At 41.8% G+C, this 25,794-nt stretch overlaps 1 protein-coding gene across 4 annotated transcripts; it reads right to left on the minus strand.

The window, feature by feature from the left end:
- Positions 1-892: 892 nt before the first annotated feature.
- Positions 893-25,794, minus strand: SHISA5 (shisa family member 5). Of its 4 annotated transcripts, none has more exons than XM_059856188.1 (6): positions 25,662-25,794; positions 21,130-21,207; positions 19,896-19,946; positions 6,624-6,739; positions 6,086-6,301; positions 893-3,958 (listed from the first exon to the last, which is right to left on the minus strand). In XM_059856188.1, the coding sequence occupies exons 3-6, from the start codon at positions 19,928-19,930 to the stop codon at positions 3,882-3,884; spliced, it is 444 nt and encodes a 147-aa protein (XP_059712171.1). In that variant the 5' UTR covers positions 19,931-19,946; positions 21,130-21,207; positions 25,662-25,794; the 3' UTR covers positions 893-3,881. The 4 variants fall into 4 exon arrangements, with proteins under 4 accessions (XP_059712171.1, XP_059712172.1, XP_059712170.1 ...); XM_059856189.1 differs by having other exon boundaries at positions 25,648-25,787; XM_059856187.1 differs by lacking the exon at positions 25,662-25,794 and adding an exon at positions 21,793-21,830.

The following is a 25,794-nucleotide window of genomic DNA, read 5'->3' on the forward strand; positions in this document are numbered from 1 at the left end:
AAACCTGCAATTTCCTGGTGTCATTTCTAGCCCAAATATTATGTTTTCTAGATTTAGGTTTTTAGGAGCATGCATTTTGTCTGCTGCCCTCAGTCAACTAAGAGAAAATGTGAAATAAAACTAGAAGTGAAATTATTTATGTTGCATCTTCAACACATTATCAGCCTCTAGCTGAGACTCCAACAAATTCAAGGAGTAACACTACAAAACTACCCAATTATTATGAGGTTTTGTTTGGGTGTTAGTGGGTTTTTTTAAACTTCTGTGTTTCTCCCTTTGCTATTCTTTTAAATGCTACGTTAGAATTTAGCTGGCAATTCAAGGTAATAATGCTGATACACTAACCAATTCACTGCTGTGTGGTGCCATATAAAGGATACTCCTGACCTGCTCAAAGAAAATATTTTCAAGTGAAAGACTAATGAGTTAGGAGTGTGTATACAACCTTTCTAAAACATTTTTATCAAAACTATAAAATATGCAAACACTTCAGCAAAAACATTTTCAGACAGAGCAGAAAGCATCACTTACCTCATGCTGAATTGGTCAATTTGGTGAATGAGGCACAATACTCAACACACAAGTCTAAACAGGTTGAGAAGATACTTTTAATGAAATTACAGACTTCCTCAGAATCAATCCTTTTGGACTTGCTTGGCAGCAGCCTGTCAGAGGATCATTCAGCACCTTACACTGTCCTTGCTTTATGCTGTGATCTGTAATTTTGGTTAGGCTTCAGTCTCCACCACCAAAATCAATGTTCATGATACAAGGTGACCTGAAGAACACTCAGTAACATGAGCTGTCAAACACATGAAGGAAAATGTAGCTTTGCAGACACACCCCTAAATAATACTCAAAATGAGGCTAAGAAAACCAAGTTGACAGAATGTACTTCAAACACTGAATTTATTACAAAGGTGCATAGAGTTTATGCCATTTGGTTTGAGTACTTATGCTTAACCTACAAACAACATACAAAGCAAGGTTACAGTATGTAACAAAAGCAACAATGATTATCTAATAAATTCAATATTCTACTGTCTTTAATTTCACATAACATTTCTGAAACAAAGGCACTTACAGAATTGAAAAAAAAAATCAATATTCAAAGTCTTAGCTCCCTCCCCCCTCCCTAGAGCACTGTGGAGAACAAGTGTGACATGAAGGCAACAGCTACTGGGACTGACACATCAGCAGTGCTTAAACTGAAAACTTCTGGATCATCTCCACCTTTTCTGTAACCATCCCATTCTCTTCAGTATTTGAAAAAAGCTTCAGCAAGGCTGCAGGGCAAGAACCAAGTAAAATTTGGTCCTGCACCTCACTGTTAATGATGATTAATGCACTTAGAAATTAATCACAATCTGATTAATTTTGAACTGGACCCTTTTCTCTTCTCTCAGTAAGTTTTGCAACTGAATTAGTCATGGTACTGCTAAGGCAGTTCCTTGTACATTAATGACTCATCTCTTCACTTGTACATAACCATCATTTGCACATGCCCACTGATGGAAACGTGTCAATTTTCAGGCTCCTTAACCCTACCCCTCATCTCCCACCACCCCACGCAGAGCAGTGGCAATTCAGGACCATCTGTTTGGTCTGTACAACCTCCACCCCAAAACCTCACATTTGGGAATGTCCCTTACTGCTGCCTCCTTCCTTTCCTCCCATCCCCTCAGGGATGAGGACTGAGCCATCCTGCCATGGAACTGCAGATTTCCCTCTCACAACCCAAAGATGACACTATGACTGCCACAAGCTGCTGCCTTTGTCACACCAGGTGGGGGACAGGAAGAGCAGGGCACAGTAACAACCTCGGGAAGCCCCACACTGGATGCTGTACCTGTGCCCTCCCTGGCCTGGCTCCACACAGCTAACAAAAGTGCTGGAACACTCTCTGGCCTCCTTCTCCATGAAAAAGCACCAGGGGTAGTATCTGGAGCATGGGATTTATTTCTGCAGTTACTCAGTGCTCTCCCACAGAAACATTCCAGATTTCTAAGGCAATACTTCCTCCTCCATACAGAAGACACCATCCTTTTTTTGGTTGGTCCCACGTAACATCTGACAGTGTCATGAAGTTTTGCTCAATTTCTCAGCTGACGTGGCAGGAAAGAGGAGGAACACAGACAAAGGATACACAGATAAATGCTCTGTAAGTGCCTCTTGGCACCATTTAATGCTATCAACTTCAACATTTAGAGAGGTGTAACAGAGGGGCACAGGTTGTCATGAACCCCAGTGTAAAAATTTTCAGCAAGTTTCTTCTGAAATGCCCTGAAAACTTTCTTAAAAGAAGAATTGCAATAATCCAGAAATAGATTAAAAAAATCAGGAAGGGGAACAAGGCTGCCTTTGACAACAGCAACTCCCACCCACTCTGTGAGGTAAAACAATGCCACCAAACAATAATACATGCCAAATGTATGGCATGACAAAGAATGACAGGACAAACTGGTCTATGGCCTCTCTAAAAAGTAAAATCAGTGTAAAAGATATGTTAAAATTATTTCAGTGATTATGTCACAGTGATACATGCAAATAACTACATAGTTCTATGAGGATTAACAACAAACTGCATTTCCATGTTGGAAAAGACAGAATTGTTGAGGACAGTGAAAAAAAACCCTACCTTATTTGTTTGAGCAATGAAAGATTCATGAAGCCTAAAGCCCCAGCAGTGTTAACAGTCATGAGGATGTCTCAAGATGTTTCATGACTGAAAGCATTACCTTCTCAAAAATGCATTACCTGCCTGTGACCAAATCCTTCCTTTCCCTGACTTCTCATTCTCTGCTCAGCTTTATTGGAATGTTGAAGACAAAAGGGAGGTTTAATGCTCACTGTGGCCCCCCCACCCAGCACACTGTTACTCCAATGCAGACTGGATTTATAAAGGTCTGGAATTCTTAGGTTCCTGCCACCTACAGTTCCCACTAGAGACAGTGGAAAAATCCTGAGCTTTTGAAAACCCCAATCTTCTGCTGATATCCCATCCCTCCTGTAAAAGAATTCCTTTTCTGTGGGGAGGCAGGGCTGAATGCTGCCAAGATCTCTGTTAATGTGTCATGAAGGGGATGATTTTAATTCCAAACTCATCAACAAGAGATGGCTGAAGTAAGCTTGTCCAATACTAGCTAACAAGAAATACTCATCCAGTAACTTTTATGGAGAATTTTCAGGGTTTCAGCTTTTGATCTATTTGGTCCTTTAGGTGGCAGAGAGTCTGTTGATTTCTAGCTATAACACCCAATGGAGGCACAGTTTATAAACCTTAAAACTGGGACAGAAAACAAGGGAACTCATGCTATTTAGAACTCACTCAAAGGCAATTAAACATGGTTTACTACCCCTTACCAAAGGTAAATGTGTTGCAGAAAAGGAAAATTCCCTTTTGAATGATAAATGAAATGTATTAAATGGTAGCTTACCTAACAATAGTAGCTTTAAAACAGGCAGAACTTACATAACATGTATCAGGTAGTTTCTTAGAGGTTAAGATTTTACATTTTAATACTGTGCAAAAGATTGCTACAGCTTTGGGTACTTGACAATGTTCATATTAGACCATTCCTCTCAAAATTATTGCACAGCAAATGGTATTGTGGTGGTATATTTATGAAATACTCTTTCTTCTTGCTTCTCTCATTGTATCTAGAGCAAAATCTCTTTTTGTATTTGCTTGAGGTATAAATTAACTTCTGCAAGAAAAATACTCCTTCCTTGGAGCATTAAAAAAAAGATACTGAACTGATTTTCACTCTACTTTAACAAAAAATTGTTGTCTTCCAGAAAAATATAGTACACGTGCATGGTGTAAACAGAACAAATTACATTTTGAAAAGTTTTGTATGCAGAAGCACAGTAGAAGCTTTTCAATAGGTGGGTTTCTGAGGATCCATGTAAGCAGGGTTGTAAGGGGGCTGGGTGGGGTAAGGAGCTCCAGCACCAGCTGCAAAAGCAAAACACAAGAAAAAACAGATTTGTAAAATGTACATTCTGAACTCTACATATAAAATGGCAATTTCTGTTTTGAGTGCACATTTAAGAGGTTCAACTTAGCCAGTATCCTAATTGGACTTGAAAACAGCTTAAATAAAACAGTCATAAAACATCTGCATTTCAGAAGCAAGAGCATAAAAATTTTTGTTCTTGTTGGCTTTGGGGCTTTTTTGATGCTGAGTCTACAAAACGTAGTGTAAAAAAAGGAACAAAAAAGAGCCAGTGGAAGTAAGAAGTGCACATACAAACATACAAGAGGATATACCTGACAGTGTGCTGAGAAAAAAAAACACTGGTAAAAGGACTAGAGAAATCATATTAGGATTTCTTCAGGGAAAATGCTTTCCTGCTAAGTGTCAAAAAATTAATTAAGGAAGTAAAGCATAAGTGAAAAAATATCCCACCACTACTGAGCACATGTAAGAGTTTGACTTATATACCAGATGTGCATCCCTTGGAAGAGATCCTTATTTTCTACTGTTCTGAGAAAAGCTGCTCTCAAGTGGCATCTCCATTTTCAGCTCTGTCAAAGAGCACAAGTCTGTCCATGCAGCACCTGATCAGATCCCTGGAAAGTGCAAGTGTGGTTATCTTCTGCTGATCTTGTAAAGTGAGTGGGGTTGGCTCCTGTGTGGCAGAGCAGGTATTCTCCCCTGGCACAGGACCTAATTAACAGCCTGCTCCTTGGTTAACAGCCAGGAGAAATGAAGGAAAGAACTCTCACTGTGAGGCATTTTCAGCTGCCAACATGGAAAGTGCTTTGGTATGTTCCCAGAAAAAAAAAAAAAAACCACCCACCAAAACAAAACAAAACAACTGTTTTAAAACTAAAAACCAGCAACAGCCTGAGAAACCGGAGAGCAGAAGTGAAATGACTAATTTATTGGCTCCCTCATATGAAAGAGATTAAAAAGATGAAGCCAAAGCACTTTGGCATAATCCTGTAAAACCCACAGTTTCTTTGGCATTTATAAGAGAAAAACAGAGTCAACAGTCCTGCCAAGTCAGTGTTTTCACATGTGGGGCTGATTTGCACATTATTAATATACAATTTCTAACTGTTTGCAAATCTTTCACACCATGAGAAGCCATTTTACATCCAAGCTGTCCTGGAAGTTACTTTCTAAGGCATTATCTACTAGTCAGGACTATACTTTGTTACTTAAAGGATGAGCAGTGAGGTTTGTAAGAGAACAAGATCCTACAGGTAAAAGCCTAGTTTTGGCCCCTCTGAGCAGTCTGGAGCCAATTGTTTAGAGAATAGCTATTACCAGCAGAAGTGGGAATTAGTCATTACAACAATAATGCTGCATGAAAACAATGCTGTGAAAGAAGGAAAGATGAAGAAAAAAGATTCTGATAATTCTAACTGCAAGCTGTCAACAGATTTCTCCTTTCAATCCCTTTGTCATGGGCAGGGACACCTTCCATGAGACCAGGTTGCTCAGGATTCCATCCAAACTGGCCTTGGACACTTCTAGAGATGTGTCTATAGCTTCTCTGGCCAACTTGTGCCAGGGCCTCACAAACCTCACAGTAAACTTTTTCCCCCCCAATAACTAATCTAATAACTAATTTATATATATATATATAAAATAATAACTAATCCAAACATGCTGTCCTTTAGTTTGGATCCATTCCCCCTTGTCCTGTCACTACATGCTCTTATAGAATAGAGCTTGCAGATTAAATTACATTAGAAAGGGAACGTGGAAACATCCAATTCATGCATACATATATATGTATGTATGTAAATTGACTTTGATTTTAATATTAAATGTCAGCTGAATTAGTAAAATGTTCTACTGGATCTGCTGACAGTCCCACACATTGCCAAATTTTGCCATACAGCTCCAGCTCACACCTCCTCTGGCAATGCTTAACACAGAAACAGGGATGGGGAAATTTCCACCAGGGTGAATAACATCACCCACCACAACTCGAGCTTTAAGAAATTTGTTTACCTTTGTATTAACATAGCCACAGGCAATAAAAAATGTAAATAACAAAAGATTTGCTCCAGAGCAGCTGTCTCTCAGCTGCTCAGGAGCTGAAGAAGCACTTGGTGCTGCCTTACCTGCCACAGTTTCATGGTAAGCTGGGGGTCCCGCGGGCTGGGTGGGGTAAGGGGGAGGGTACTGGGCAGGGTAGGGAGCCACGGGCATCCCCGGCTGGGGCTGCACAGCCACGGGCTGGTAGCCTTGGTACGGAGCTGCTGCGTAGCTGGGTGGCACTGCTGGTTGCTGGGGATAGGCAGAGTGAACCACAGTCGTGGTGGCAGTGGTCACCACAGCTACAGCAAGGAAAAGGAACATGGTTAGTGCTGGTGGTCCTTAAAGAAAAACCCCCAAAAACTCCCAGACCCCCCCAAATGGTGGGATGGAAGAGAACTTCTAAATGCTCAGAAAATATTCTAAAACATCCCTCTGCAACTTCACATTCTGAAGCTGCTTAAATGCTTATTTTTAATATTTAGGTATTGCAACTTCTGAGCAGAGTATTTTCACCTCTTATAGGAACACAATTTTCCAGGGGGATAAAAAAAAAAAAAAAAAAAAACCTCTTCAAAGATGTGAAAAAGAAAATAAATCCAAAATAAATCCAGAGCTACTTACGGCGTGGTCTTCGACATGCTTTGTACAGACAGCAACAGGAGCAGGTGAGGCACAGAATAATAGTAATGACAATCACTGCAAAAACAGAAACTCCAATGGCAATAAGGGTTCCAAAACTGCAAGACAGAGACCACCAGAATTGGTAAGAGTCACTCCTTAACCAAACCTGCAGCAAACACATTGCTCCACCTCCAATCTCTCAGTCCTTACTGGACTAAGAAACAACTGTGCAAGGCAGTGCTGCAGGAGGTCAGGTCTGCTAAGCCAGGGGAAGCTGAGCCACCCCTGACAAGGGGTCTTTGGTCCCTCTCATTTTAGTCTGACTGTGACTGTTGTTGTTTTAGTGTGACCACACAGGTTCATAGCAAGCCCACAATGAAGCACCCCACCTGTTGGGGTGACAGCAAGTTCTTCCCACATTTCCTAAGACCTCCCAGTCCCAAACTGAAGACAATCTCAGCCCTGAACAGATTTTTGGCAGGTTCCCTGGCCTCTGTAAACAGGTATTTTAGAATCCATGTTTCATACAGTTAGGAAGAACTGAAATCCTGACTCTTCTGCAACAGCAAGTATTCCAGGCTACATAATGGGATACAGAAACACTGCCTAAAACTCCCAAATTTTGACTTCTGTCATGAGCACCAAATGATGGAGGTAGACAAAGCCAGTTGCCTCTCAAAGCTTTACAAGTTCTATTTACCATACAGGGGAGAAAAGATATCACAGCAAAGCCAGTGACAATTCCCTTAAAGTGCTAAATGAAATTATCTGTTTCCTACTGTCTGAAATTAATAAAGCCCATCTTCATGAAAGCCAAGGTCTCCAGCACTCTTATTTCTTAGAAAACACACCATGCATCAGTTTTGGGAACAATTGCAGGAAGTCAGTTTTAAAGAACAATCAGCTATAAAATAAAGACTAGAGAGGCCATTTTCACATCCATCCTGTTTTTGTTTGTTGGTAGAGATTTTGGCTACAGAGTTTACTTTGGTTTTTTCCCCTGCTCAGTTTCCTGTTAACATCTTTAAACAAAAAAAAAAATCTCCACAGCATCCAGCAATTTTCACTTGGCTACCAAACACCGACCAAATGTGACAATTGCATTTGAATATCAGTGAACTGGGAGGTTTAAATCACTGACAAAAAGAATTGCAAAATGCTTTACCCTAGCCCAAATTTAAAAGACCTCACCTCAGTGTCTTCTAGAGCAACTTAACCCTTAGTAAGCTGAGCACTGACAAATAAAAAAGGCTCAATTTAAAATGCATTCTTTCACCTTAAGAGAGGGTGCATCAATTTTATTCTGTTTCTGCAAAAGCTAGAAGAATAAGCTTGAGTCAAATCTCTTTCAAAACAATGACTTTATGAAACTGTAACTGTATCTGACTGAGCACTGATTTTGTGAAGCACTAAATACAGCACAATGGATACAACCATGAAGTACTGAATGGGACACAGGAAGCAGGAACTGCTGTAGCCTCCTGGAGTCACAGGTACCATGACAGAAACACTGCCAGGAAAATAAATGGATTACTGCAACACAACCACAGGATGTAAAGGTGAAAATAATGTGTTGAGGAACACGTGCATGTTTTGTCCCATTTATTTGCACAGAACATTTTTGAGATACTGACTTAAACACACACTCCTAAACACCCAGCTTTTAAATGCCCCCTCATCCTCATGAGCACTAGCTTCACTTCAGCACAGTAAGCTCACAGCCAGCTCATCACCATCCAAAAAAATCCCATTTCTTTCAAGACTGGTGTAAAAAGCAAAACACAAATATGATTTCAAGAGGAGAGAAAACTGCACTCAATGGATTCATACACTGAATCACAATCCTGATTCCAGTGTTCTCAAAAAACAGCAAGAACACCGGTGACAAACTACAGACACCTTCAGAAAATGCAGGACAAGAAATGTCAACTGCAATTTCTGATACTTGTGGAGCAGCCAAGAGCTTTGTCTTTTCTCTTGTTTCTACTTTTGGACCAACCCTGAAAGAGCTCTCTCACTAAGGAAGCTGACATTACTTCCATTATACACAGCTATTCTCCAGAAACAGCAACACAGACAAAGCAAAGTCTTCTGGGCTCTTCCTTGGGTTTTTTCCCCAGTAAAGGAAAAAACGCCTTTTTTGTAGTGAACTATGCTAAGGAAAGAAATTCTTGTGTCAAGGAAAGAGATCAGGGCTGACAAAGACAACTATAATTCTTCACTGGTACAGACAATGAACTTCTTAGAACTTTAGCAAAGGCTGGGCAGAATCAAAGATACCCAAAAAATTGAGATGAAGTGGAGAAATATTTACTCATTGTAAATTACCAAGCACAACAGGAAACTGGAACAGCCCCCTTATCTTTCACAACTAAATTAATTTCTGATACGAGGAGAGAAAACAGCACAAGCCCATCTGCAGCCAAGCTGAGGGCCATCAACAGACTAAAACACTGACCACGGGCTCCATTTGCTTCTTTTTAATAGTTTTCTGCTCAATGAAGCAGATATCTCCTATTTGCGACCTCTAACAGGGAATACAACAAAAGCAAAGCTAAAAAACCAACACACAATGTCCTCATCTTCACCAAGTTGTTAGAGACACCCTGTGCACTTGGATCACTTGTGTCCTTGGCAAAATGACACAACCATGACACAAGGAGATTCTGCACCCATCTTCTGAAGAGTTAAATGGAGACACACGTTTGAGGTGCAGGTGTGTCAGCTGTACACTGGAGTTCTGTGTTTGTGTGTGCAAACACTGTGATCCACTCCTACCCACTGAAACACTGATTGCTGCAGACCAAAGAAGCTTTCAGAGACAGCCCAGCAAGTCCAATAACAGAGGAGTTAGCTCTTCTCAGGTCTTTAAGGAGTGCAACAGCTGATTACTGGCAGGCATTTTTATCACCTACTTCACGGCAGATAATTTTCCTGCCAGTGCTTGGGCTCATGCAGGCTAATGTCTTAGAACAGCATAAAGCAGGGAGACATTTACAGAAAAAACAGTAAGTGCTGTCAACTTGTAATTCCTGCCATCAACACTCTTTCAACACTGGAGGTCTTCAAAAAGAATTTTTTTTCTAAGTAGTTTTATTGACAACCAAAACTAGCAATACTCTTTTGGAATTTCTGCATGGTCAGTCACTACCTTACTGCAATAATGTCTTTTTTACTGCCCAAGGAGCACTGGTCTCAGCACTTCTTGAGCATTGAAGTGATATCCCACTACTGAAAAAGGTGCAGGAGAGCTGATACTAACAGATGATGGTCAAGTGAAGTCAGAATGGTGCTCAACATACATTACTGAGTGAACCTTCTAACCTTCAGGAGACAAGATATTCCAGGCACTGTATAAAGACTCCCTTGCAGCATGCTAACTTCCTCTGAGACAAAAATTATTTCATTTGATTGCTTTCAGCTGATGAATCTGCCTAAAGGGCCCTAAAATATTTGGAAAAAAGAACATTTACATTAAATGATAATTCAATTACCGTTAGCATTGTACATAAATGAAAAAGAACAAACCTGAGGGATTGCTGCTTACAGATTCTTCCCCTGAATGGTTAACCATGAGAAAACAAAAGCCAACGAAACCAAAAGCACACCTGACCCTGCATCCTGCAAACAAACGTCAGAGTGCAGAAATCAGCGTGGCCACAGCAGCAGCTCCGAGTGCTCTGCTGGCGTCAGTCACAATTCAGGTTTCCAGACTCCCACATTATATATATACCATCGTCTAAATAAAGCACACACAGTTATAAACAGCTTGAGCTCATTCACTGACATTTCCTGCTTCTTTCTCTTCACAGAAAAGTGAACTTTTGCCAATGATTTCATAAAAAACAAAATCAAACCTAACGGCAGTTTTATTGCAGCAAGAACAAACTGCAACTCCCCATAAAATGTAGAGAAAAGCAAATATGGAGAGAATTATTCCATTTAGTAAAAACGGAGAGATAACATCCTGCCCTTTCCTACCACCACCTCTCTCCTGCCTTGCCCTACCTCCACTTCTACCCCTATCCTCTCACCTTTGGAAAGCTCTGAAGTGAATGTGTAATGAGAATGCCTCTCAGACTTACCTTTAAAGCTGTCTAATTATTCAATATATCTATCAGCTCACATAAAGGGAGTTACTTGCCTATTTTACCCCTTTCAGGACTGAATGAGTTGCAATGGACATATTAAAATGTGAGACCCAAGGATCTAAATAACACTATTTGTAGAAGTTAATTGTCAAGGCAGTTGTTCATGTTGCAGATCTCAATCTTGAACAATCAAATGGAAAAAAATGTAGAGTTTATTTAAAGCATTTTCAAATATCTAAGTTTTGATTCCAGCAATGTATTTTTAACTCTTCTTAATAGCTTGAATCACTTAAGTCAGTGAAATTTTGTAAGCTGATACAAAGAAGTTTTCACATAACTATGCCTTCATGTGAGTAGGACACACTAAAAATTTTGTCTTAAAAAAAAAAACTAAATAAACAATGAGACCACCTAGTAATGAAAAATTAGTTTAAGCAGCCTTTTTATTGTGCAAGTTTTAATCTATTCCAAGATTAGTTCCATGCTTGGAGAAACACATTGGCAAGGCTCTTTTCAAAAGCACTGCTGCCTCTCAAAACAAACATTTACAAATAGTGAGTTATGGCTGTAACACGGGGTGGTCTGGAAGGACTTCAAAAGATAATTTAGGCCATTCCTAAAAGTAAAATAAAAAATTGCGTGTATGCATGTCATTCCTTACTGCTCCAGAACAGGATCCAGTTCCCAGAAATGTGATGGAATGGCAAATATCCACGTTTGCCCTGACTCAGGTGTAGGGCATGCCCAAACAAGTCCCCAGAGAGAGATACCTAATTAACATTTTAGTCACAGCCATACAGTGCCACATACTGCCTGTGAAGTTCAGCAGGAAAATAATGCTTTTTTTGCCTTTTTTTTTTTTTAAGAGCAATATGAATTCCCAAGAGCCTTTCAGAGAGATTGGTTTTTAAAACTCTACTACCAACACACTTCCTCAGTTTAATGTTTTAGCATAAAAATTCAAAACATACTAACCACTTTCTAAAGATTAAATGAAAGTAATTTACTATTACTCAGAAAGCAAACTCACAGGAAAACACTAGCCTGATTTTAACACTTGCAAAAGGGACTAGCCTAATTTAGCACAGCCAGGAGCTTCAGCACAGAGTTAAGCCTCGTGGTCCAGGTGCAATCACAGTAATTGCTGGTGCAGCCTTGGCCACTTCCCCAGAACAGGATCCCTACATGATCAGGAAGTTTCCAAGTGATTCTTGTGGTAGGCAACAGGCAGCCTAAGACTTAGCCTGAGCAGCATGGTTTCAATTCTGCAAAATCTTGGTTGTTTCATCAGACTGGCAGGTTTGAGAAACTGCAAAGTCATTTCAAGAGCTCTGCAATGCAGAAGTGTGGATTGGAACTGTGATGTCTGGTGTTTCAGACAAATGTTAACTCAATTAGCACTTCAGAGTGTCTCTCCTGGAGTTCTGCCCATGTACAGTCCCTTAATGTCTTGAAAAGGGATTCACTTTATTTTGACTAAGCCCTCAGAGCAGCACCAGCTCAAGCCATCATTGACTGCAAACTGCTCTAGCAGGGACACAGATTAAATGAAAACTCCTAAATCTCAGCACTACTTTCCACAATTCTTTCTGGGTAGTCCCAAAAGGAGAGTCTGCAAGGGGAGCCAGAGCAAAACAACCCCTTTGTTTACCTGCAGTATAAACAGCCCTGAGCTGCATCCCCCAGAGCTCAGAGCTGAGCACAGCCCAGGGACCCAGCTCTGCTGTGAGAAACGAGCTAAAACAACAATAATGCCATGGGAAGCAAGAAACTCTGCAACTGCCAGAGTGCTACAGGAAAAGAGAAGGCAAGAATCTTACAGGAAGAAGTTTGCTAAATATGTGCTGAATGGAGCCTTTAGCTGTTTGTTCAAATAGTGATGTGGATTACTTTAAGCCCAAAATAATAAACTTCAATTTTATACATAAAGATCGACTGGAATTAGGCTAACTACTATTTTTTAATATTATATTTACTTTTTTTTTTTTAATTCTCCATTTTTTTTAAATAGCATGTTTAGCACAACGTGTTCTTAAGGAGCCTTTATGAGAAAGTGGCAGGGAGGGAACTTCCTGGAGTTTGTGGTCTTACTCAGACATCTGACACCCTGATGCAACAGGTTATTATGGAATATGTATACAAGCATCTTTTCTTGGTCCTTAAAGAGTGCACTTGTACTAAATATGTCTATGTATATAAATCCCTTTGTAATACATACTAAAAATACAATTTTCTGGTGAAGCTTGCCAGGAAATCTATTATTGTACACTTTGTAGAAAACAGAGTATTTGCTGTAAGTAACTGATGCATTAAAATATGCTCATAACAAGGGGAAGAGTCAAGGCTACATTCAGAGGGACTGAAGTCTTTCATTAGCAGTGCAGGAATTACACTACAGCTTCAGGCAAGCCCCCAGATAATTTTCAGTCCACTGGACCCTCAGCATACAAACTGTCTTTAAACAGAATTAAAGGCCTTTGCTTCTGCAGGTGGGAAATAAATTTCAAATGTTCCTTTAGTGGCAAAAAGAGAATGTAGAATGATTACAGATATTTAAGGCAAACAACATGACTCAGTTCCCTTCCTACCACCCACTTCAAGGACACAGGATGTTACCCCACACCCAAATTCAAATTTGGCAATGGGAATGGATTTTTCTTAGATAGATAACTGAATTAGCAGAACAAGATTAACTGAAAAAAAAAAAAAAAAACCAAAACAATCCAAACAAAAAACCAATTAAGTGCTACAAAAAAATTTCCCCACAAAAACTGCAATATTATGAATTTGCTACTGCCAGTATCATACTAATTCTAGAAGCAGATTTAAACAACTAATTATAAATTAACTTGGCCAAAGAGTGAAAGTATTTTTTTTCCTAGCAAATTGAAACCTGGTGTATGACTTGCCAAACACACTGGAACTGCAGTAAAAGGAAGTTTGGACTAGGTTACACCCACCTGCTTTGCCTGCCTTATAACCCAGCTTTTATAGGAAACACACCTTTTTCTTTACCCACATTACTCATGTATCATCACATATATAAAACTTCCAAATACTGCGTTCAGGCAGGAGCAAAGTTTGAATTACATCAATTAATTATCCTGTACTACTATGAAGTGACATCCTGCCCCACATTCCCCTTCTCTTCTGGAATATCAGTCACCCAGCACAACAAGGATCATCAAGGAAAATCCAACACTGCACAAACAAGAACAGACCACTGCAGCAGAGGTCACATCTGGCCAACCACTACTTCTTTTAAATGGCATTGATACCTTCACCAAGAGAGTCACAAAAGTGACTTTGATGACTAGTGCCTTTCACACCCTAAAAAAAAAAAAAAAAATCAAAAGGAGGTTTTTAAGTTTACCTCTCAGTGGAATTGAGAGCCAGAGATCATGCTAATAATAACAGAGGTGTATCAAATCAAAAATGAATTGTATAAAATGTTTTGAATACAAAGATCTTGTCAAAAGGCCAATCTCTACATAATTGGTAATTTCCTGAAATTAAACCAATTTGTTCATTTTACAGAAGACCTACAGCTGCAGTTTTAAAAGGCTAGGCAATTGAGGGTATTCTCCTCCTCCCATAACACACCTACAAACACAATCTGTGGCAAATATATCCAGCTACACCTCAGGCCATGGCTTTTTTTATGGCAGTATATGAAAAAAGCAGAGTTGGTGCTCAAAATGTTTAAATTTTTCAGATCCTAATAAATGGCCATAATGGTCTTTTAAACATGTTTTTAAAGGATTCTCTGTTTCTTGGGCTATAGGATCCTTCTCTGAGAGCTACCCTACCTGCAACTTCTTCCACAACCTCTCTCCAGAGTCAGCTTGTATGTTAAAAATTTACTGTTTTCAGAGTTACACAGAGGCACAGGAAAACCCACAGCCAGAGGGAACACTCTACCCTGCTAGGTAGCTACAGTCAATGAAGCACAAAGGCACAGGAAAATTAACTCCTGAACAGAATCCAAGTGATCAGTCTTGCTGTGTTGTGTGCTCAGGTTGTTGCTGTCACACAGCCCTCTGTGGTTAGCAGGGCACACTAACCCAGCCATGCACATCTGCCTCTTGCACCAGGGCAGCATTTTTCAACCTCTCCTTCCTGCCTGGTTTCTGAGGAAACAAAACCTAAGTGCCTACAGCAGCAGAGACCACAGCTCATAACCCTCTGCCACCTTCAAGCAGCTTCTTCACCAAGACCATGGTGAACACAAAACCAAATGCAATGCAAGTTACCACTGCTAATTGTGCAAGCTGATGTTTACTCTTCAGGCTAGTAAAAAGCATAAAACATTTCTTTAAGTAGCTTCAAATCCAAGTCTCAGTTGTTTCCAGGCAAGAAGCTTACATTCCTTGGTGAGATTAGCCTGTGCTTGAACACAAGTCTCACAGAACAGGCTGTATGCAGTTTAACTCATTTATTACAGAAAATATCAAGGACCAGCACTGAAAAAGAAATCTTCTGCTCATTAAACAGAGACTGCTTACATTTCTACAAGCTTTTTTCTAATTTTCATCGACTCTTCCCTCTGGAAACATTCCACACCCACCTGGACACATTCCTGTGTAACTTGCTCCAAGTGACCCTGCCTTTGAGGGGGGTTGGACTAGATGATCTCCAGACGTTCCTTCCAACCCTAACAATTCTGTGATTCTGTAATTATCTTCATTATTTACTTTCTTACCACTGGCAACCTATTACAGATCCTGAAGTATCCAAATATATCAGAAAGTGTAAACTGGAGTCCTTGATACTGACAGCAGGGGAGAAGAAACAGGGCATAATGCAATATCATTTCTGACCTTGTCTGTGGAGAAAATATGGGCTTGAAAATATCTAAACCAGACAAAGAAAGCCAGGATAATCATATCTTTCACTGTTACAAATATGCTGGTTTTGCCAGGTTAGCCTGTAGCAGCCTCTTGTAGATGCCACATTCCAACCAGGCATGGATTTTCTCAGTATCACAAAAGGACAAGGAAGCCACAACACAACACATGGCTCAAACCCCAAATGAGCACATCCCCATCCAACAAGGCTGGTCTGTCTCTGCTGGCCAAAGCTTCCCAGGAAAATGGACATTCTGCCTCCCCCTTCTCCTAAGGAGGAACAGCCTTGCCTCAGGCATTACTGTACCTGCTACACAATCTGCTGTAACTTACAGGCAGAAATTAATTCAGAAACAGAGCCAAATTAACTGTGTACACAGACAATGAGAAGTTTTGTTTCCAGTTAGAAGCCCAGTATCAGTGCTCCAACTGCATTATTTTCTTCTGTAACTGAAACAGATGTTCTGAATTGCTCCACCTCTTTAAACACTCAAATACTTCACAATTACTTGAATTGTGGATATGAGTCATCTAATTTCCTTTTCCAGTAAGGGTCACTATTGGAAAATTGGCATACTAAGGCTAAGTAATCACACTACCAATGAAAATAATAACAAGTTCTGACCTGGTGAATCAGTGCTCTGCTTTTTGCAAAGTTTCTTAAAAAAAAGAATACTATGTACAGCAGAACGAAAAGGGGAAACCAACTAAATTAACCTTACTACACACAATTCCATCAGAGTAAAGCAGGGGAAAACTCAGTAATCCAATTAAAATAGGGGGAAAAAATCCTGAAACACCTTCCAGTAGTAAACCTTTGCCACAACACATTCACTAGCAGCAGAAATTGGAGGAATCACTTCTGGTCAAAGAAAAGTGGTGACAAATTTATCAAGTTCAGCACTATGAAACCTATGCCTACACCCTGGCCTAAAAACTCTACATGATCTTTAAGGACTGATCAACAAAATAAAAGGCCTGAATCTGAGTTAATCCTGATTTTGATACTTTTCCTAGAATGCTTACATTTGCTTCCAAACCCAGCATTCTGGGAAGCAAAATGCTTTCAAGTACTTAGAAGAGCATTATTAACACACTCCAATGGAGTAAAATTTATTGTCTTTAAAATGTCCAAAGATTATAGCATATGGACCACTTGCAATGTGAAATACACTTCAAAGGATTGCCCAAAAGGTACACCTGCCTCAACAGCACCTGATACTCAATATAAATACTGAAAGACAGTATCCAAGGATGACACTAAAAAGAAACCTACTGAAAACTGGTGCTTTGCTTGCACTTCTGCAGAAGTGCCTCAGAATAAATGCAGCAAATAAGCAAAAGTACAAACAAACTAGAAATTGCTCAGCCGGGCAAGACAACAAAGAGCAAACATTCCACCAGTAGCCCTTCCCTACTCCTGCCCTCAGAATCAGGGTGTAATTGTGGCAGGATTTCCAAGCAGGGAGAAGAAACACCCAGACCACAGAGTCCAGTGGCAAGTCCACAGGTAGTCCGTAACTCGCCCTCAGAAAGGGGAAGTTCTCTTAAAAAGGCAGGATTTGTGAGCAGTGTGCCAGGGTGGCAACTCAATCTAGAAATCAGCCTGGGGCAAGAATGGGGAACTAAACACTTTCTGACCCAAAAGGCCAGGAAATCATCACCTCCTTCTCAAGGGCAGTGTCAAAGGTAGTATTTGCAACTCCTAAGAAACAACAGGGCACTAAAGGAAGTTGCCCTTTTTGCTTCCTGTCATGTTGCAAACTGTTCAAAGAGAATGCACATCTTGTTGGAGATACAAAGAAATATTCTGACATCAGCCCTTCTCTCTACACAATGAAGAATTAAACTAACATAGTCATCAAGAAACAAGGCAAAACCTGCCTTTTAGAAGAAATTGGCACAGAGAGAGAGGGTGGAGAATACCTTGCAGGCAAGGAAGCAGGACAACTCTTCCAGAAGGAATTCAGCTTACTGCTTGGTTATAAAAGCATAGAAACCTCAACATACACAACACAAAACCCTGGGCACTGTCTGTAACTACACAAAAACTACTTGTTGTTTCACTGGCTGCAGTCACAGACGGTGCCATTGCAATTCCCAGTATTGAAACACCCTAAATGGGACAGCTCAGTCATAAGTCATTTTGGAAAGTTCTAACATGTGGTTTTCCTCCAGAGTCATATCCAGGTGGCTTTTCAAGGACAGTACTCCTGTGAGTAATTACCACCTTTCTAATAAAATTGCCTAACAAGAAGGTAAGTTTGATGTCAAGTCTGGGCCTTTACACAACACTAATTTTTCAAAGCTGCAATGCAATTGAAAAGGAAAAGAGAAGTCACCCATCTTCTCAAGCTGAGACATCCACGGTTCTCTTTTGAAACATTCCACAGCTGAAAACAAAGATAATTAAAACAATTTAACTGCTCCTTCCTAAATGCTTTTTTCTGTCATTGACAAAGAGCAAGCCCTGTCTTCAAGATAAGGCTCACACCTGCTGTACTGGAACCACACATCTGAAGACACAAGATCAGCCTAGCTGAGAAGGGGAATCCCTCCTCCAAAATATTTGTTACATTAAATCCTCCTCCTTGTCGAAGAGACACCCACCAAAAGAGACCAAGACTCCAAGACATCCCTGTACCCCATTCACACCACCATGCCCGTGCCTATTGCCTTTAGCTCGGCTAATCCTCCCCCGCAGCGCAGGTGAAGATGCGCCCGGACTTACACAGCGCGGGGGCTCCGCCCGGCCCCGACCCCCGCCCGCCGCTCCCGGCGACGATGCCGCCCGCATTGCCCCGCTCGCAGCCGGTACTGAGCTTGCTCCGCTGGAGGTCCCGGGAAGGCCGGGCGGGTTCCCCCCGGAGCTGTCGGGTCCCGAACCCCCCCGAGTGCCGCCGCTTACCCCATGCTCGCCGCCGCCGCTCGCCCCGCGCCCGCCGCCCGGCCCCGCGCACGTCACGGCGCCCGCCCCGCCCCTTAAAGGGGAGCTCCGGCGCCATCCCCACAGCCCAAACCCACACAGAGACATCCCACAGCCAGAGCTCCGCGGCACGGCACGCAGCTCGGGCGTCCCCGGCATAGGAAGGACTGGAGCGAGTCCAGGGTTGCTGATAAGATGCGCACGATGTTGATAAGAGGGCTGCAGCACCACCCCTGGTGGAGGAGACAGGCTGGGAGAGCTGGGGCTGTGCAGCCTGGAGAAGAGAAGTTTGAGTGGACACCTCCCAGCACTTCCCAGGGTCTGAAGGAGCTACAGGGAACCGGAGAGGGGCTCTTTGTCAGAAACTGGAGTGACAGGACAGGGAGTAATGGATACAGATGGAAAGAGGAGAAATTTACGTTGGCTATTAGGAAGAAAGTTTTTACTATGAGGGTGGTGATGCACTAGATCCAATCCTGGCAGTGTTCAAGGCCAGGCTGGATCGGCCTTCAGCAAGTGGGACATGTGTCCCTGGTCATGGCAGAGGGAGACTGGGAACAGATCATCCTTAACCCTGTAACATTCTGTGATTAATCCCTGCCCTCTCTTCATCATCTTCTGCACTGTGAAAAACTGACACATGTTTACAGCAGGACTCCTGTCATCACCAATATAGGCTTACAGGAATTTACTTCCTCCTAAGATTGAAAGAGATGGAGAAATACTGATAGAAACTCACTGCAAAAGATTCTAGAACACCAAGGAGATACATCAAACCAAAGCAGATTTGCTTCCAGAGCCACTGTGGATTTTCTATGAGTACAAAGCACAGAGAAATGGCCATAAACTAAAACAGAGGATGTTCCACCTCATTGTGAGGAAGAACTTTTTTATGTTAAGAATGGCAGAGTACTGGAAGAGGCTGCCCAGGGAGTGTGTGGGGTGTCGCCTCTGGAGATATTCGAGTCACACCTGGATACATTAAGTGTCACCTGCTCCAGGTGACCCTGCCTTGGGCAGGAGGGTTGGACTGGATCTCCAGAGGTCCTTTCCAACCCCAACTGTTCTGTGTCTTTGTGCTAATGCTTCAACCTCCTGTTCAGCAGGGAGGATGCAAGTCATTATATACAGAGACTTATGGTCTAAATTGCAACATCCAGCTTCTTCCTCATGTCTCTCCTTCTTCCAACACACACACAGATTTTGAGTGCTCCACACTCTAAAGACACAAATTAGTATTTCTATTTTTGCATTCTAGCAGCACAGAATCATGGAATTGTTTAGGCTGGAAAAGATCTTTAAGATCACCGAGTCCAGCTGTTAACCCAGCACTGCCAGGTCCACATGTCCTGATTACACAATGAAGAACCTCTACACAAATCCCATTTTAAAAGCTTGCATGGCTTACCTGGGGCCAAAGTCTAAATCAGGATCCTGATACATGTCCGAGTCGGGGATCCTGTAACAAAAGAATTAATCTCAAAAAAATGGAATTTATTACTTATTAAAGTTACCTAGCCAAGTTTCAAGTGCTTATGAAAGGTAAGGTACACTAAAAGGAGAGACTCTTTTTGTTGCCTGTGGAGCTAAAAGTATGGATTTGACAATAGCCTGACAGCACTGTTCCAAGGAAGTTTTGCAAAATCCAAAAACAAATAGACCATACATAGATTTGGAGCAGCTGTAGATAAATGCATTTATTGCATTAGCCCTAAGCAACCAAAGTTAGTCAGTGATTAACAACAAAAATCAACAAATACAACTTTTTACTAAGCTCACATTCTCCATTAACTAAGCTTAGTTTCACCCAGGTATGCTCTGTCAGGCATCCCTGCTTTCGGGAGGAGAAGGGAGCAAGCACAGCAATTGTCCACCAAGTGGGGCCATACTCTTATCTTCTACATGGAGAAAACCAAACACCAATTTTATGAGGGTTTCTGTTACCTTCAGTCAAAATGAACAGAAGGTTCAAAGGCAGAACAGAAGTGTGACGTTTCAGAGTCACAGTGTCCTTCACATGGCTAAAGGATCTCTGATAGTTTTTGCTCCCATACTACAGCTCACATCATCGTGGCCTGCAAGGAGCAGATCTGTACTTTGAAGAAGTCCTCTTATGCCTGGGTAAAGGGGAGTGATGCTCACTTTCCCTGCAGGGATGTGGCTGCTCTTCTGTGCTTCACAGAGACAACCTTGAGCTCAGGCCAGTGTTTCACCCCAGACATCCTGCAGTGGTTAAGCCCTGCCTGAGTCAGGTGCAAGATAAGCAAGTGGCTCAGCCCAAGTGTGAGTTCAAGCAGCCTCATTCATTCTCCACAGCAAGCCTGGCAATTTTTCGCATTATCCACTCTGTGACTACAGTAATAATTCCACAATAGGTGGTTTTAGAGTGTGTCCTCTCAGCTCCTTTGGGATGCCTTTCACTTGGTAACATTCTCCACCTGGAGCAGGTACTGGTGGTACCTTTCTAGTGTCCTTGAACATCCTAAATTGTGAACTTAAGCCTTCAATAACAAGGACTTTCCACCTGATATAGTAATACTGACACGACAACCATTTTAACAAGTATCAATGCATATTCTATCAGGCCTTGAAGCCCTCCAACAAAGGTTAAAAAAAAAATCATATTAAAGCTTTATCCCAACCAGTTGGTGGATGTGGTTTTCCTAATTTTCTCCGCGATCTTCTTTACAGTTTCCAAAGGGTCTTCTGCATCAGGAGACCTTCAGAAAAATTAAACAGAGTATAAGTATTTGAAAATTATCAGTTCATGCGTTAATTTATCCAGATCATTGTTCCCTTTCTACAGGTAAGTAACAAGCATTAATGTTGATCCCTGATAGAGCCTGATAGAGATCTAGAAGATCTAGAAGATCTCATTCCCTTTAGGAAGATTTAACCATTCAACAGTGTGTTTTTGTATTTGATGACAAAATCGTAATGTGTTGTACACATTCAGTTTGCCTCAATAACTTTCATTAAGCTGACTGCACTGGAATTTTTGTTCATGAAATTTTAGGAACACATTAGAGCAGCAGTATCAATCCAGACAAGATCCACAGCAGAAATCAGGACAGGATTGTGCAAGTTGTACCTCACCAAAATAACCACTATATGCCTGACAATCCTCACCCAGAACTGAGAAGAGTTACAAACCAATAGTTAGTAAGTAAAGGAATAATCGTGCAAAGTCTTTCCCTCATCCCGACCAGATCACCTAAGTTAACATTTAAATATGCTGAAAGTACTTGGGTCAGGTCTTACAAACAAAGTATTTCCTTCTGTGTATAGCAGAGGCAAATACTTACTTCTTACACACAGAGTAGCTCATCTTCATTAAGCACCTCTATCCAAATGTTCATAGAGACAAAAGCACTAAACTGCATGAAAATATGAGATGCTGGTGTTACTTTCTTCACTATATCTGATAGTAGCTACCAAATAATTGTAAAGACTCAAAAAGCAACAGGAGTTGCCAAAAAGGTTAAAAATACCAAAAGGCCTGCAAATCACTTAGAATAAAATGTTAAATTTTCCTAGAGATTTGATTTGATGGAAAAGATGCAATACCACTGCATTCACTGTAGGTTTGGATTTCCCTGCAACTTGATTGTTTCTACCTGTTGCTTTTGTTATAAATGATCAAATCGGCAGCCAAATTTATAATAAAATTTAACAAAGATATATTAGATCGTTAACAAAAATAGAATTTCGAAAAACCACCACAGCCAAGGCAGTGTCAACCCCGGGTGTGGACGCTGGGTGAACCGAGATCTGACCAAGTGTCAGCATTTCTCCAGTGGTTCACCCCGACTGCTTCATGCAGCTCGCTTATAGACAGTTTATTCTGCCTGAAATAGAAAGGATCGAATGTTCTTTTGTGTCCCTTCACATGAAGAACTGAGGCCATACATATGCAGAAATATACAAAAGTCAGTCCAGGTGTCTGGATGGTTGTCTGGACTCTTTGGAAGAGCCTGCATTCACATGTAGCAGAGTGGCACTGGTGCTTGAGTATGGTAGATGCAATCCTCCCAGGTGCAGGCCCTCGTGATGGCTCAGACATTCCAGGGAAGTCAGCAATCATGGCCCGGGAAGGTTTCAATTATACGCTAACAGACTTGATATTATCTTAACGTTGTCCGGGAACTAGTTGAATAGAAATAAGACTCTGCTCCCAGACAGGGTGGTCAAAGACATAACTCAGATTTTACAATATTTTATACACATATACAGCATGAATTATCTCTACCATATACTACACTTTGCCTCACAGAAAATCCTAATCCTGATAATCCATTGCAGAAAACAGCGATGTCATACAACAGATTCTTAGAACTAAAATCAGTCCAGCAGCATTCCCACTGCCAGCATCACCTGGTGCAGCTCCCGTGGCAATCAATGGGGATGTTCATGGACCAGGATGGCTCCCTTAGGGAACATCCCACACTACAGAACTGCATTGGGCTAACACATTCCTTAAGACACTGGCTGTTTTCTCTGTCCTTGCCCTCCCAAGCCTGAGTAACTGCACCATAACAATGGCAAATTAAAAGCTTTTAACTGCCACAAAAAAATACTTCTCAAAGCTTAAGCAAAGTAATTTCCCAAGAAGGGTATCACTTCATTTTTCAGTGACAAATGCTGCAGTCAGCTGGTTTCTATTCATCATTTTCCTTCCTATCAAGACATAGCCTGATATCTTGTTCCTAAACCACACTCCATCCAAAAAACTCAAAATCCTTCAGGTGTAGTTGTTCAGAGAAAGCAAACAAAAAGAGGCAAAGACAATATTTAAAATGACTTTAACATCTGAAAATTCAGTCTTCACCCTCTAGCATCAAGAAATACCTGAATACTGTTGCCTGGAATAAAACACAAAACTTTTCCGAACATGTTAAAATGATAATGTAAATGCAAGTCTTTAATTGACAGCCTTAATGGTGCACAATATGGTGATATGCACACATAACACAGTATTTCCACAATTTTTCTAAGGTTGATTAGTATACCTATTAAATATTGTCCAGTAAGAGCAGCAGTTGGCTAGGTAATTTCGCCCTGGGTTCTGCCCCATTGGAACCTCCCCCCTATCTTTTTTAGCCCTACACTTTACTGTGTCTACGATATAAGCTGCAAAACAAAGTGTCCTTGCTAAACTAAAGGCAAGACTAAACAGAATTTCAAGAATGTATTAGTAAGGGTTTGGTACACTATGAAGGAGGACAGGGAAAGTTCTAGAAGTTAGAACTTTCTATTAGCAACCTACAACGTTACAAATACATGAAAAATACAGAAAAGTTAAAAATATTTAGGCATCACAGCCAACGATAACAAGAAAAACAAAAATCTTCTAAGGGTTTAAATATGGAGGTTCATTACAGTACCCATAGCACAGTACTTTTTACAGCTTTATATATGCTTACACATGGTCGATCAAATTTTTCTTCTGCAGACACCTAATGCCACCCAACTCCTCCCTCCCTCCTCTATCCCTAACAAGGAAATGACAGGTAGCTAAACCAATTCCAAAATACTTTGTGAAATTACACAGCAATGCAGCCAACAAAATTCCTCCCTTCATCTCACAATTGTACTACTGCAGCACAATAAAATAACGAGGAAAACCAAAGGCCTGGGCCAGTTCTCAGTGGCTGAGCTGAGCCAACAAGGGTCCAGCACACCAAAGAAGAATTTGGTGCCTCTTCTTTGTTCCTCTCTTCTTCCATCAGCTGTTGCATCCATGAGAGTCTTCCTCAACTATCTAAACTCTCCAGCTCATCAACTGATGGCACTATTTTCCTCAGCTGGTCTTCTGACAGTTTAATTATTTTAATCACCTGAGAACGGGTACAGTCCACACCCAACCCAACACAATCCAGTTACTGAGGGGTTCCTCCTATCCTGCAGGGCATCATCGTGATGATTACACACCATCAGTACCACACAAAACCTTTAAAGACTGACCAAGTTCCATCTCAAGAGCAGAGCTGCTAGACTCTTCCCACCCACCCCTCAATCACGGCAATAAGTACTAACTTCCACTCCCATTTATTCAAGAGCAGCCTGCATACAGTTACAGCTATAGCATCTTCGTGGTGAGTCAGCTTAAAGAATCCTTTTTCTGGTGCTCATACCCTGAAGTACTTACAGATAAAACTCAGACCACGTCAACCACACCTATTTCAGCTTAGCCCCCGAACAAACTGTGATCCTGGATTACTCTGACCAAGTCATATGTCTTCTTGCATATCACAAGCAACTTTTCTGCACAGGTTTGTGCAGATTTTGATCTCTGATCAAGGGATACCACTGATTTATAAAATACAAAGAGTGCTTCTCCTTCTCTGAGACCTCACCAGCTAAGTTCTGTGATCACATCCGCTCTTTCTAACGATAAAGTTGGGGAAGACCACACGGTCCAACCTCTAAGCACAATAACACATCAGCAACAGATAGGGCTGCTGAAAAAAAAAAACTAATTATCAATAATAGCATTTAATGTATGAACTCAATCATCAAACAAGCTTACATATGTACGCTTTTTATGTGATATCGTCACTGAGCACCTCAGTGTTTATATTATCTTCCAGTAAAAGGGTAGAATTTACTGTGTCGGGGGTGAAAAGGTGAAGGTTTTTGATTGGATGCTTCAAGAATAACTCGCAGCCACTTTAGTACATCATTACCTTACCTTAGTTACCAGCAGCCCCTATCATCAGGCCACTGTGGGCCGACACCACGGCTCAAAACAAACCCACCGAACTCCAGCAGAACTTTTCCCTCGGCAGGACTTTTCCGAAATTCCGCGCCAACACAGCTGTGCGAGTGTGGCCACCTCCCGCCGCCGCCGGGACCACGTGCCCCCAACACCACGCGTTCCTCGGCCCCCAACACCACGGTTCCACGGCCACCCCAAACCATGCGTTCCTCAGCCCCTAAAAACACGGTTCCACATCCCCCAAAACCACGCGTTCCTCTGTCCCCACCCCGGCACGGGCGGCAGAGCTGAGGGGGCTGAGCTCGCAGCCTGGGGCTCCTCACGCCGGGGGCTTCGGCCGGGCCTCCCCGGGGGATGTGACCACCGCCTCCGAAAGTGACGCCGGAGCCCCCCAACCCCCCCCCCCCCCCCCCCGAGCACCGGGTCCCCACCGCTCCCGCACCTTCCAGCGCTCACCGGCCACCGGCAGCAGCAGGAGGAGGAGGAAGAGTAGGCAGAGGCCGAGCACGCCCCAACACAGCGTTGGGAGGGGAGGGCGGCCGCGCCCCGGGGGGTGCAGGGAGGGGGCGGCCCGCGGGAAGGGGCGGAG

Source organism: Haemorhous mexicanus, chromosome 11 (genome assembly GCF_027477595.1).
Source record: "Haemorhous mexicanus isolate bHaeMex1 chromosome 11, bHaeMex1.pri, whole genome shotgun sequence".
Lineage (NCBI taxonomy): Eukaryota > Metazoa > Chordata > Aves > Passeriformes > Fringillidae > Haemorhous > Haemorhous mexicanus.